This window comes from Elephantulus edwardii, unplaced genomic scaffold (assembly GCF_000299155.1).
Source record: "Elephantulus edwardii isolate Elephantulus edwardi_28Jun2011 unplaced genomic scaffold, EleEdw1.0 scaffold00079, whole genome shotgun sequence".
NCBI classification, from domain to species: Eukaryota; Metazoa; Chordata; class Mammalia; order Macroscelidea; family Macroscelididae; genus Elephantulus; species Elephantulus edwardii.
In genome coordinates this window covers 14,790,571-14,805,481 of record NW_006399829.1, presented here as the reverse complement: position 1 = coordinate 14,805,481, position 14,911 = coordinate 14,790,571, and the positions used below count along the sequence as shown (strand labels likewise).

Sequence of the window (14,911 nt, the reverse complement as noted above, 5' to 3'; positions counted from 1 at the left end):
TCCCTCTGCTTTCTCAAGTATTATGTCCCTCTCTAGGGAAGAGCTTCTCCTAGGCACATGACCAGAGTATGTGAGATGATTATCATCTTTCCCTCTGAGGAGCACTCTGGCTGCACCTTCTTGATACATTTTTGTTTGTTCTTTTGTCAATTCATTTAGTATTCTTTTCCAACACCACAATTCAAAGACATTAATTCTTCTGTCATCCTTATTCATTGTCCAGCCCTCAGATGCATAACAAGTGACAGGAAAGACAATGGGCTGAATCAGAAGCAACTTAGTCCTCAAACTGACATCATTGTTGCTCTAGAATTTGGAGCAGTCCCTGACTGCAGACTTTCCCAGTGCAATATGTCTCCTGACCCCCTGACTGCTGGCACTAAGTGTATTAACTGTGGAATAAGTAGTTGTAATCTTTTCTCCATCTATCTTAATTGACTATCTTAGTCCATAGTTAACTATATCTGTCCATTGGAGAGAATTTTTCTTTACTTGATATTTTTTTTATTTTTTTTTTTATTTTTTTTTATTTTATTATTTTTGTGTGCGTGTACCGTCAAATCAGATCTGACTGGTACAGGAGGAGATTGCCCCTCCTTCCCCGGAAGAGCATCTGGTGGATTTCTTTACTTGATATTGAGATCAAACCATATTGAAGACCAATTTTAAATATTGTAGTTACTAAAAAAAAAAAAGAAAAGACTAAGTGGTCAGATAGTCTCGTGCATCTTCTGGACTTTTTTTTTTTCACCGTATTTCTTTTGTCATACTTCAAGGGGTTATCCACCATCTGTGTCAGATACAGTGAAGTTGGCACAGGACAGAGCAGGGTTTAGGGCTCTTGTCCATAGGGTTACCATGAGTAGCAAGCAACTCGATGGCACATAACAATACACAACATACACATCTTACTAGTTATCCTTCTGTTTTTACAATAATGGTTTTATGCAGTATTTGTCCTTATGAAATATGTTTAGTTCACTCAGCATAATGGTCTCTAGACTCTCCCTCCCATGTTTCATAGTATTGTATGTTGCCCCTTGGTGCTTTATTATGTTCCATTATGGGAATGTACTGCAATTTCTCAAGCCATTAATTTGTTGATGAGCATTTTGACTATTTTCATATTCTTGCTATTGTAATTAATGCTGCTACTAAATATGCACATCTCTCCATTCACTTCTCTGTCCTCATTTCCTTGGGATATATTCTTTGCTGTCCAATAGTTGGGTCAAATGGGATTTCTATGGTCAGCTGTTTTAGGAAATGCCAAACTGACTTCAACAACGGTTGTATAATTTTACAACTACATTAGCAGTGCATGAGATTGTCGACCTCCCCACATCCTCTCTAGCATTTATGGCTGGCTCTCCTGCTAACCTTTACTACTGCTACTAGGGTGAGATGATTATCTTGCTGTTTTGATTTGGATCTTTCTGATTGCCAGTGGTTTTGAGCATTTAATATGCTGATCATCTGAATGTCCTCCCTTGTGAAGAATCTTGTCATGTCTTGTAATTGAGTCTTTTCCTTGTGGAAGCCCTGTAGTATTCTGTAAATTTTCATTATGAGACTCCTGTCTGAAATGTCATTGGCAAATATTATTGGGGTTTTCCCCCCCTCCAGTCTGTAAGGTCAATCTATTGGGAAAAAGGTGTTGTTGTTGTTGTTTTTATTATATCAGTTTATTTACAAAATTTGAATACATTGTTTTCTAGACCAGATTCTTCCAATTTTCCTCACCTCCCCCATCAACCCCATGATTAATCCCTCTCTCCTACTCATATCCTCATCCCTCTGCTTCTACTCTCCCCCCCCCCTTTGGATCCTCATTCTTGTTCTACAATAATGGTTTTATACAATATTTGTCCTTGTGGTACTGAGTTAGTTCACTCAGCATAATGCTCTCCAGTCCTTCCCAAGTTAGGTAGTAACTTATAAAATCATTGCTCTTGTGTGCTGCACAGTATTCCTTTGTGTGAATGTGCCATAAAGTCTCAACCCGTTCTTTTGTGGAAAGAGATTTTGATACACACAGGGACTTAATTTTTAAAAGATCCCATTCATTGATTTTTCCTTCACTTTGTTGTACATTTCTGGTTATATTTGCAAGCCTATTTATTTCAGAGTCTCTGATCTAGACCCTGAGTTGATTTTTGTGTAGAGTGTGAGATGTGGATCTTGTTTCAGTTTTTTGCCTGCTGATATTTAGCACAATCCCAATATAGACACCAAATTCCTTTTTCAAAGAGATAGAAAAGGCGTTTAGAAAGTTTATTTGGAAAATAAATAGGCCCTAAATAAGCAAAACTCTTCTGGAAAATAAAAGATAAAGTGGGAGGCATAGCACTCAAACCTACTACACAGCCATAGTAACTGAAACAGCATGGTTACTGGTCGAGTGGCAGACACTCAGACCAATGGGATAGATTTGAGAACCCAGAAAATAACACATCTATCTACAGTCAGTTAGTATTCAACAAGGAATCAAAACCTATTAAATATGGAAATTATAACCTCTTAAACAAATGGTGCTGACAAAATTGGACATTGACCTACAGAAAACTGAGACAATCAGTACGTTTTCTGATGACCAGATCGCTTTCTTTCTATTTCTATAAGACATGCATGTTTGGATCACATTTCTTTGTATTTGCAATCTCTGTTGGCCTAGTCATTAGAGAGTGGCACTGCTAACCCAAAGTCCCACCTCTCTGGTAGTTCAAATCCACAAAGGATTTGTAACTACAAAGGAGAAAGACAAGCAATTTTCTCCTATGTGATTTACAGCCTACGAGACCTGCCATAGGGTCAACTATGAGTCAGTTCTCGCTTCATGGGAATGAAACAGAAAGTGGTTCTCTTCATGGTTCAAAAACCACCAAGGGAAAAATACATTTTGTCTTTTGTTTTTATCTATTTCAGAAACTTCTTGTTCCCAAAAAGACAATAAAGTGAAATGCTTTTTCCTTAAATGTTCATCTGTAATGATACTTCTGTATGATTTTTCCCCCCTGCAGTTATTACATATAACATTACCCTTGATGCAGATCGGTTTTCATCCAGAGTAACCTCCAGGGGATTATTTAGAGAAAATAATGAAAGGTTCCTGCAGAAGAACATGGTAGTTAGGCATATGAAAAGCTGCTCTGAGCACACCATCAATGTACAGGTGAGCCCACAAAGTCATCCCTTTCCACCTGGTTTCTTCTTGGTTAAGATATAATGACTGACAAAAAAAAAAGAATGGTGAAAGGAAAAATATGGAATTTACAGGGAAGAAAGTGCTTGCCATTTTAATTAATTCTAATTCAGTCCTTCCTTGCCTAGTTCCAATAAAATGAAACATTTTCCTTTATGTTAATGTTTATGATAAACTTATAGATTATATCATGCGGCAATAGCAAACTTTATTTGGGATTGAAACTGAGAGAAGTGAAAATAAAATTCTTATAGGAGTTGGAGACACACATCTTTCTTAAATGTTTATTGGAGAGAACGTTCAAAAGGCAATAAATTTTATTTTGCCATTTTCCTATCTAGGAACGTTTTTATTCCTTTTTAAGGCACTTCAAAGGGCAGTTCCAATTATGTTTCCCACTGCTGGATTTAAAGTGGTACAGATGCAGGATGGGGAATTATGAGATAGAAAGTATTTATTCTAATCTGAAGGAGTAATTGCTATAATTCACATGGTGTTTTGAATTCTCCCATGTATGAAAGATGCTTCTCAGGAGAAAACCTCCAAAAGGAAATGTATTTTATAAGTATGTATGAAATTTCATCCTTTGAAACCACATAATGGAATTTGAATGTATAATTTAAGAAGTGCTGTTTAAATACTAGCCCGGAATAATTTGGTGCAGGGGTTCTCGGAGATTAAAGTGCGTAAGAGTTCCCAAGGAAATGGTAATAAAATGCATTTCCTTGACCTCAAATGCCAGAGAGTCGGGTTAGAAGGTCAGGAGTGGCATGCTTTATGAGCACATCAAGAGGGTTCTAATGTAGATGAGACAAAGCTCACATTTGGAGAAAATATTCATTGTAAGTAGGAAAAACATGGAGTCTATAGTTAAATTCAAACTAGTTATATTGTCTCAAATATGTTAAATTTGAAGGCTTCCTACTTGTGAAGATGTGGGCTACTTCTGTGGTGCTTAAATGCTAATTATTCAGACTCTGCAAAGAGGGTGAAACTGCTTTCGTTCTCTCCATTTTTTGCCAAGGAATGGCTCAAACTACACACATACCCCTTTATGGGAAGAACAAAGATAGTCAGACCACTTGAAAAAAGAGCCCTGCTCATTCTCATGTGTGTAAGGAGCCCTGGCACAGTATTTAAATGCTAGACTGCTTCTAAGTCGGGAGATGTGGCAGTCAGCTCCTGTAATGATTACCCCTCCTACTGGCATGCAGTTGATTCCAGCTAATGATGGGCCTCCTCTGGGTTCTGAGACTGTACAGCCTATGGGCTTCATCTTTCTCCCACAGTGAAGCTGGTGGATGCGAACCACCAACCTTTCAGCTTGCGGCACAACATATTGCGTGCTATGTCGCCAGGCCTTTGAAGCCTGTGCAGTTCTACTCTGTCTTATGAGTGGGATCGCTGTGAATTGGGTTCAGTATGACAGCAAGAGGTTTGGGCTTTTAGTTTCTCATGTATATATATGATACCTTTAGAAGGCATGTGTTATTTTGGTTAGCCAAAAAAGAACTGTTTCCGTGAGTAGATCACATTTGTTAACCAAAGCTAGTTAAAGTCCTTTATATCTGCTAACCACATGGCCAGTTTAGGAGACATTTTTTTATAATCCAGAAGCACCTCTAAAAAGCAACAACTTGCCAGCCGATAGTGAGTTAGTTCTGACCTCAGGGGACTCATGTGCCTCCAGATCGAACTCCACAGGTTTTCAACGGCTGATTTTCAGAAAAAAATCAGAATACCTTTCTCTGAAGGTGCCACCAAATGAACTCAAACAACCACCGTTTCACTTAACAGTCAAATGCATTGATCATTGTGCCCTTGTTACTCCAGGGCCCATAAGAACTCAGGACTCAGTAGTAAGTGGTTTCTATGTACTAAATGATAATGAAGCTACAGCTTGTCAGAAAATGACCAGAGTTTAACTATGCTTGCTCTTTTGTATGACAAATGACTTTGTTGACAAGAAAATTGAAGATGCTTGTGAGAGAACTGCTTAATAAGTTCTGAAACTTTATTTGGGCATTTGCATACTCTTAAAGGAAGCTCTGGTGGCTTAGTGGCAAGGAATTACTCTACCAGCTTAAAGTTCTGTAGTTTGAATCCACCAGCTGCTCCTCAGGAGAAAGGTAGACAATCTCCTCCCATGCAATTTGCTCCCTTTTAAAATCCACTGGAGGGTCAGTTATGGGTTGGTTCCAGTTGATAGTACACAGTTACAAAACTTCTTAATAGAAGACAAAGAACCGCAAATTGGAAGTGGCTTAGACCGCTCCTGGCCTAAGGGAGGCCACAAACCCCCTGTCCTCATACTGACAGCAAAATTGATATGTGGATTTTATAACCGAATCAAGCTGGCTTTGATAAGTGCTGAGTGAAACATGCATTGTTTCATATAAGAGTGTAGTACAGCTGTAACAAAAAGTTGGAGAAGTCCATCTTAGAACAGTAGAACCTCTTTAACTGATTTTGAAGAGAAATGGTAGATTCTGACTGAGGAAGGGAGTCTTTCTGATGCTCAGATCTGGGCTTATTCCATTCCTGGTCACAGATCTTCCTTTTCAGATTTTGGGCAAGACTTTTAAGGCCTTGCAGTAGGAATCAGAAGGACAGGGTTTGATATAGGCAGACCTACCTAGCATATCAAGAAAAGGAGAAAGGGATTAATCATGGGGTTGTACAATTTGATGGGTAAAGGGGTGAGGGAAATTGGAAGACTCTGTTCTGGAAAATAATGTATCTGAATTTTGTAAATAAACTGCTGTTGTTATGTGCCATCAAGTCGTTTGCGACTCATAGTGACCCTGTGTACAACAGCCCTAAACTCTATTCTATCCTGTGCCAATTGCACTGTCTCTGACACTCTCATCCTGATTATCCCAGTCACTGAATCAATCCACCTCATAGAGGGCCTTCCCCTGCTGCGCTGTGCCTCTACTCTACCAAGCATGATGTCCCTCTCCAAGGACTGGTCCCTCCTTACAACATGTCCAAAGTATACCACACAGAGCCTCAGAATCCTTGCCTCCAAGGAGCCACCCGGTTTGACCCTTTCCAGGATGAATCTGTCTGTTTTCCTAGCAGTTCATGGTACCCTCAATACTCTTCTCCAGCACCACAGCTCAAAGGCATAAATTCTCCTTCTATCTTCCTTAATCATTCTCCAACTCTCTGATGCATAACAAGTGATAGCAAAGACCATGGCCTTTGCTATCAGGTGTATCAGACACACCTTAATCTCCAGAGAGACACCACTGCTGTTCAGTTTGGAGAGGTCCCTATTCAGTTTGGAGAGGTCCCTAACAGCACTTTCCCATCAATACCTCTTCTAATTTCCTGGCTACGGTGACTGTGGAGCCAAGCAAACTAAAGATATGAACAATCTCAATCTCTTCACCATCCATCCTGACTCTGCCAATTGATCCGGTGGTGAGAATCTTTGTCTTCTTGGCATTGAGCCTCAATCCATGTTGAAGGCTACAATCCTTGGCCCTCCGCAGCAGGTGCTTCAGATCCTCCTCAGTTTCAGCAAGCAGGGTTGTGTCATCTGCATAACGCAGATTGTTGATAGATCTTCCACCAATCTTGACCCCACATTTCTTCTCATAGAGCCCAGCCTCCTGAATAATCTGTTCTGCGTACAGGTTGAAGAGGTGTGGAGACAGGACACATCCCTGGCGTATATCCTTCCCAATTTTGAACATGTAGTGTTTCCTTGCTCTGTTCTGATGACTGCCTCTTGGTCCAAGTTTCTTATTAGCATGATCAAGTGTTCTGGGATTCTCATTCTTCTCAGAGTCAGCCACTAGTATAAAAAAGTAAAAAAAACAACAACAAAAATTCTCACCACTAGGCCTAATGGCAGCATCATGATAGACAGAGAAGAGATTGAGATTAACAACTTCAGCTTGCTTGGTTCCACAATCAATACTTTTGGTACTATCAGTCAGGAAATCAAAAGATGAATTAAATAGGGAAAATCTGCTGTCAGGATCTTTTCCAGAGTGCTGAAGAGCAATAATGTCAGTCCAGAGACTAAGGTGCACATGATCCAAGTATGGTCTTCACAATTACTATGAATCAGAAAGCTGGACAATAACTCAGGATGATAGAAGAATAATGAATGCCTTTGGGTTGTGGTGATCGAGAAGAGTATTGAACATACTATGAACTGCTAAAAGAATAAACAAGTCTGTCCTGGAGACGGTGAAACCCAGTTGCTCCCTGGAGGCAAGGTGTTTGAAGCTCCATCTCACGTTCTTTGGGCATGTTGCCAGGAGGGACCATTCATTAGAGAGGGACATCATATTCAAAATGACACAGGCACAGCACAGGAGAGGAAGACCCTGTATGAGATGGATTGACTCAGTGACTGGGGTCAAAGAAATTGACTCAAGATCAGAGCAGGTTTCACAGCTGTTGTACGGAGGGTCACTATGAGTCACAAGCAACTCAACAGCAAAGAAAACAACACAAGGACAGCCCTTTAAAAATTTGGCTCAGATTTTTCTTGTTTGTCCATTAATATTAAGGATGGCAGTATGAACCTGAGAAAAAAAGCCTGCCAAGTTGTTTCCATAAAAATTACAGTCAACAAAACCCTATGATGGAGCAGTTCTACAGTATAACACATGGGTTGTCTTGAGTTAGTTGGGATAATTTCAATGGCAACCAGAATTTTTGATTAATATTTTGTGTTTTTTGTTTTGGTTGGGTTGTTTTTGTTTTTATTTTTTAGATGAGGTAGTTTCAGAGTATTGAACCTAAAGATACCATGCAGATGTTTACAAATCACTTGTGTGTATGTAATGACTGTCTTGATGAGCTTAACTAACAACTAAGACCTCAAGTTTTCTGGAGAAACTTCACCTTTGTTATAGTTGTTGTGTACCGTCGAGTTGGAACCAACCCATAGCCAACCCTCCAGCAGATTTTCTGAGTCAGTTAATCACACGGAAGGAGGAAGAAATAAAAATGAAGCAAGTGTCTTATTGATGATTCAGGATTTGTATGCTTTATGTGATGGAGAGCTGACACATATGTATGGTCATTTTCTTATCTTGAATTTGCCACACCTGGATCAATGCTGTGTGTGCATATGTGCCTAGGAACCCTCGGATGTTGTCAGCCCTCTAGATCTGCGTGTGAACATCAGTCTGGAGAATCCTGGCTCCAGTCCTGCCCTCGAAGCCTATTCTGAGACCACCAGCATCTTCAGTGTGAGTTCCATTTGCCTTTCTACATTTTAGACGGGCTGATGAAGTGCCACAGACACGGCAGTAAGGCTGGAAGGATACTTAGGATGTAGCCCTTGAATTCATAATTTTTTAATTCAAGCAAGATAGTTACATTCATACAATTCATACATTCATACAAGAGTCATTAGCAGGTACCTCCGTGAAGGCAGGAGGGCTTTTATCTTTCTTGTCCACAGTTCTGTTCCCAGCCTCTAGCATGGTGCCTGGCCTACTGTAGGCATCTGGGAACTATTTATTGAATAAATCCATGACAATGAAGCCAACATCTTGTGCTCAACATCCACTTGAAAAAACATTCAAATATGGTCAACGCCTAATGTGCCCTTCCTTGCCATTGCATTTGTCTTCACACTCCTGCCCTAAAAGGAATTCAGTGTTGGAGTTTGAACTTACCATTCCCCTGCTTTTCTTCATGTTTTTGCCATACAAGCAGGTATGCTGAAAATATAGTTTAATGTTGCATGTCTTTTTAACTTTATGTAAAGGGTATGTAAGAAGAAATTATTTTCTTTTTTGCAACTAGGTTTTTTGTTTGTTTTTATCCCAGAGCTAATGTGTATGTGTGTGTGTGAGTGTGTGTATGTGTGTGTGTGTGTGTGTGTGTATAAGGTTGTTTGGTATTTTGTGGTTTTTTTTTAATTTTGTTTTTATTTTTTCCTCTTTCCCCAGATTCCTTTCCACAAGGATTGTGGGGATGATGGCCTCTGCATCTCTGATCTAGTTCTAAACGTTCAGCAGCTGCCAGCTGACCAGTAAGTTTCATTGCTGTGAAGCTCAGTGTCCAATGTAGAAATAAGAGCCACACTAAGTGACTTTCTTCAGATGAGATCTCTTACACTGAGGAATCCTTATAACTAGCAAATACTTTAAGTTAAATTTCAATTTCTACCATGATATGAAACAATAAGAACTATACAATCATTTTTACTGCAATGGATACTTTGACAGCAATATATTTAGAAATTATAGGAAAGAAAAGAAATAAAACAATAATTCTTTATTGTCAGAACATATTCTTCATAGGCCCTCCTGGTGGTGTAATCAATAGGGAGAATCACTGCTACCCAAAGACATCAATTCTCTGGCAGTTCAAATCCACCAGAGTCTCTTCAGGGGAGAGATGGACAGTCTCCTCCCATGGGATTTGCAGCTTCTGCAACCAAATGGAAGATTTTCTATGAGTCAACTCTCACTTGATGACAAGGAGTTTAGTGTTATAATCTTAACGCTTTATTATTAAGAAGTTCTCTTATCATTTTAAATAATTTTTGAAAGTTCCTTTTTCAGTGAGTGTTTTTTTTTAAATACCTCCCCGTCTAATATTATTTCTCTTCTTTTTGTCTCTTTTTCACTTTTAACAGAAAACAACCCTTCATTGTCAGCAACCAAAAGAAAAGGTTAACATTTTCAGTAATGCTGAAAAACAAACAGGAAAATGCATACAACACGAGAATTGTTGCTGCCTTTTCAGAAAACTTATTTTTTGCTTCCTCTTCCATGCCGGTACGTGCTTACATCATGTTGTTTCCTGCATGGACGAGATTCATTCCTAATGTTGTCTTTACGAATCATAGGCAGGTCAGAATAGGTGCATATGGTTCTTACCTAGCCTTACAAGAAAAGGAGCGTAGTTGGTGCAGTACATTAATCATTGTGGTGCTAACTACATGGTCATTAGTTCAAATCCAGCAGACAATTCAAGGGATAAAGATAAGTCAATCTACTTCCACAAAGATTACAGCCTTGGAAAATCAGTACAGTGCTTCTCTTTTCTATCAAGTTATTGTGAGTTGGAGTCCACTTGATGGCAGTGGGTTTGCTTTTGAGTTTTAGTGCAACAGACTCGGAGCCTTTTCAGTGATACACAAGTTGCACTTGAAGCAAGTGAAGGTGATTATGATGAGTGACTTATTACACCTTGGTTAAAGAATTCAGCTGCTAACCCAAATAAGGTCAACAGTTCAAACCTTTTGGATGTCAAGCAGAGAGAGATGAAACTGTGCCCATAAAGATTATCAGAAATCCTTGTGGCAGTTCTGCTCTGTTGATCTGATGGCACACAACAACAAGTTTGCTTCAAGTTGGAATCATCTGGACAGCAGTGGATTTTTTATGGTTTGTTTGTTGTGGGGTTTTTTGGGGGGGTGTTGGTTTTGTTTTTGTTTTTGCTTGAGTCTGAATCATTTCAAAGCAAAGTTAAATTTGCATAACATCAATATGCAAAAAAATATTGCCTCAGTATCAGAGGAAGGCTCATCAACAATCAGCAATATGCATATGACACAATCTTTCTTGCTGTTAATGAAGATTTGACACATTCACTAATGAAGCTCAAAAGTCTTCAACATGAACAGAAGAAGAACAAAGATCCTCATAACCGTATGAATAAACAGTGTCATGATAAACAGAGAAAAGGATCCAGTTGTTAAGAATTTAATTTAATTTGGACGCACAGTCAATACTTATGGAAACAGGAGTCATAAAATCAAACAATATAATACAAGGGGCAAATTTGTGGTCAAGGACCTCTTTTAATTTCTAAAAAACAAAGGTGTCACTTTAAAAAGTAAGGTGCACCTGATCTAAGCCATGGTCTTTTCAGTTGTTTCATATGCATGTGAAAATTTGACAGTGAATAAACAAGATTGCAAAGAAGTGATGGTTTTGAACTGTGGTGTTGGCAAAAGGGATTGATTATACCATAGACTACCAACAGAACAAACAAATCTGCCTTAGAAAAAGTGTGACCAGAAAACAAGAATGGTGGGCTATCATCAGTAAAATATCATAAAGAATCAGTGCTAAAGAAAGACACCATGGTTTGTAAAGTAATAGCTGTTGTTGTTAAGTACTATTGTGTCAAGTATGACTCATAATGATCCTATGAACAGCTGACCTGAACACTGATCTATCATGTATCATCTCTGACACACTATATCCCATTGCTGAAGTGACCATGTCAATCCATCTCATTACGAGTCTTCCTATCCTTCAGTGACGTTCCATCTTTCCAAGCACAATGTCCCTCTCCAAGAAAGAGCCTTGCCTAGCTGTTATTGTTGTTGTTATGTGCCGTCGAGTCGTCTGTGACTCATAGCGACCCTATGTACAACAGCCCTAAACCGTGCTCTATCCTGTGCCAACCTCATTGCCTCTGACACACCCATCCCGAGTACCCCAGTCACTGAATCAATCTACCTCATAGAGGGTCTTCCCCTCCTGCGCTGTCCCTCTACTCTACCCAGCATGATGTCCCTCTCTAAAGACCTGTCTCTCCTTACAACATGTCCAAAATATGTCAGGTGAAGCCCCAGAATCCTTGCCTCCAAGGAGCAGCCTGGTTTAATCCTCTCTACGATGAATCTGTTTGTTTTCTTGGCAGTTCATGGTACATTCAATACTCTTCTCCAGCACCACAGCTCAAAGACGTCAATTCTCCTTCTAACCTCCCTAGTCATTGTCCAACTCTCTGATGCATAACAAGTGAATGCAAAAACCATGGCCTGTATCAGGCGCACCTTAGTCTCCAGAGAGACACTGTTGCTCTTGAGTATTTTGGAGAGGTCCCTAACCACAGACTTTGCCATCACAATACGTTTTTTGATTTCTTGGCTACTGGTGCCAAGAGTGTTGACCGTGGAGCCGAGCAAACTGAAGCTGTGAACAATCTCAATCTCTTCGCCATCCATCCTGATGCTATCAGTTGGTCCAGTGGTGAGAATTTTTGTCTTCGTGACATTGAGCCTCAGTCCATATTGAAGGCTGCAGTCCTTGACCCTCTGCAGCAAGTGCATGAGGTCCTCCTCAGTTTCAGCGAGCAAGGTTGTGTCATCTGCATAACGCAGATTGTTGATAGATCGTCCACCAATCCTAACGCCACGCCTCTCCTCATAGAGCCCCGCCTCTCGGATAATCTGCTCTGCATACAGGTTGAAAAGGTATGGAGACAGGACACATCCCTGACGTACACCCTTCCCAATTTTGAACCATGCAGTGTTGCCCTTCTCTGTTCTGATGACTGCCTCTTGGTCAAAGTATAGGTTTCGTATTAGCACGATTAAATGTTCTGGGATTCCCATTCTTCTCAGAGTCAGCCACAGTTTGTTATGATCCATGCAGTCAAATGCCTTTGCATAATCAATGAAGCACAGATAGGCATTCTTCTGTCCAAAATATGAAAGACAAATCTTTGTCATCTTCACCTCCAAGAAGCACTCTGGCTGCACCTTTTCTAAGACCTATTTGTTTGTTTGTTGACAGTCCATTGGGATATTCACTATTCTTCCCTAACACCAAAATTCAATTCCTCTTCTTTCGTCCTTATTCTTTATCCATCTCTCTGATGTGTAGCAGGTGATTGATAGCCTATGGCCTGAATCCAGAGCACCTTAGTCTTCAAACTGACATCATTGCTCTTCAGCATTTTGGAGAAGTCCTTGACAGTAGACTTGCCCTATTGCCCAGTGCAAGAGAAGAAGAAGCAGAAAGTTGTATTGGTATTTTTTTGGAGGGTTTTGTGTTTTGTTTTTTTAGAAGAGAGTATTTACACAGTGGTTGCAACAATGGGGTGAATAAATTTTTAAGATGGCACAGATTTGGACATTATTGTACATATGGTTGCTATGACTCTGATCAGGCTAGGTGGTACCAAACAATAACAAAGGCAAGTAGGAGCTGTCTGTAATAGAACATTCATAACCCAGGGACTGCTTGGATGTGTCCTCTGCATTGTCTGAAGGAGTACTTCAACCTTAATCAGGATCAGTCCTAACTTTGTGACTTCCAACTCATTAAACCACATGAGAACACATTCTGGCTCTGTATCTAGACCAATTCCAATTCATAGTTTGGGTCAGTTTTTCCTTTACCAGAAGACTTGGCAGCAGTAGCTAGACACTCTGGTCACCCCCTCTATCCATCAGTGCATAGTGTGGGGTGCACAAATGCTCTGGGCTGCACTTGCTCAGAGATATTTGAGTCCCGGCTTAGCCCCAGCTTTGCGAGCGCAGGTCTCTCTCTGCCAAGATACTGCATTCCAGCGAAGCCAGTTCATCATATTTGCTTGATCACTATACCAGGAACACATTTGACCAGGAATACCCCTGGCCTCACCTCTGCCACTAGCAATGCAGAGAAAACTGAAGCAAAAGAAGACATTTGTGTATTGTTGGTTTGGGATTCCCCCCCCCCCAACCAGATGAGCCTCTTGGTGAAATTAGTCTCATCTATTTATATGAACTTAATAGGAATTTAGAATTCTAAACCTCCTCTGACTTCAGCGTTTAAATTGTCCCTGCCAAGAAGAAAGTGTTTATTTTACGGTGGGGAAAATAACGTAAGGTAAGCTAGAAAGGATTTTAACACAATTTCAAAGATGGATGAGTACCATCATATGGTTTTATTTTCTTCCTCTGAAAAATACAAGTTGCAAATATATGAGAACACATGTTCACGTCAGGGTTTCTGAATATTGGATTAAAGCTCTTTGTGCTTCTGCACTGTAAAAATTATGAGGACCTGTTTCTTATTTGACCTTTTTACTTTTTTGTTTCATTTTGTTGGGTGTTTATCTTTAGGGCTCTTGTGTTGTTGTTAAGTGTCATCGAGTTGTAGACAACTCATAGCGACCCTATGAATGAAAGACCTGAACACTTGTAAAACTTTCATCATTTCTTTAGGGCTAGCCATAAAAATAGTATTGTAGCCAACTGGACAGCATTGTCTTTGATTCTTATTGGGCAATAAATGATGTTAGCATGAGGCAGCCGTTCTGGAAATGCATCTATGGTTTACAGCTTTCAGCATGTAAGTGTGAACACGCACCTGTTATATGCTAATTGACCATTGTTGTTTTCTTGGTCTGCTTCAGATTGATGGGACGGAAGTCACATGCCAAGTTGATTCATCTCAGAACTCCGTTACCTGCAATGTAGGCTACCCTGCTTTAAAGAGGGGACAAGAGGTACAATATGCATCTTGACCTCAAATTCATGCTTATCCTTCTTCAGCAGTACTGTTAACTCACCAAACATTTTTAAGCATCGCAAAATAACTGGCTTCATGTTTAGGAGAGATTATTTAGTGAATTATGAACTATCAGTTATGAATTTGTATTTTACATTACTGATAAAAGTTGAATTCTCTTCCCTACCATGCAGTTCATTCTATAAACGACACATGATCTGGAGAATTCTTCATTTGCAAAGTCTTGAACAATATTTGGAACTCTGGTGACTTAGTCTGTAGACATATTGTACTGCTAATTAAAAAGCCACCCATCTTCTGTGGTTCGCGTCCACCAGCAGCTCCAAGGGAGAAAGATAGAAAGTCTCCTTTTGTTAAGATTTACAGCCATGGAAAAAGCCCAGCAGAGTTTCACTGAGTCAAAATTGACTGAGTGGCAGTGAATTTTGATTAATACTGTTCAGGAAACCATAGCATTTGTTAAGCT

General features: G+C 39.8%; 1 protein-coding gene across 1 annotated transcript in view; it reads left to right on the top strand.

Annotated features, from left to right (window-relative positions):
• The window catches only part of ITGA2 (integrin, alpha 2 (CD49B, alpha 2 subunit of VLA-2 receptor)), a 169,571-nt gene that overhangs the window by 115,010 nt on the left and 39,650 nt on the right, over positions 1 to 14,911 (top strand). Inside the window, exons 17-21 of the mRNA XM_006889598.1 lie at positions 3,021 to 3,172; positions 8,311 to 8,421; positions 9,130 to 9,212; positions 9,822 to 9,963; positions 14,330 to 14,422. Of these exons, the coding sequence (XP_006889660.1) occupies positions 3,021 to 3,172; positions 8,311 to 8,421; positions 9,130 to 9,212; positions 9,822 to 9,963; positions 14,330 to 14,422 (581 nt within the window). The remainder of the gene's footprint in view (positions 1 to 3,020; positions 3,173 to 8,310; positions 8,422 to 9,129; positions 9,213 to 9,821; positions 9,964 to 14,329; positions 14,423 to 14,911) is intronic.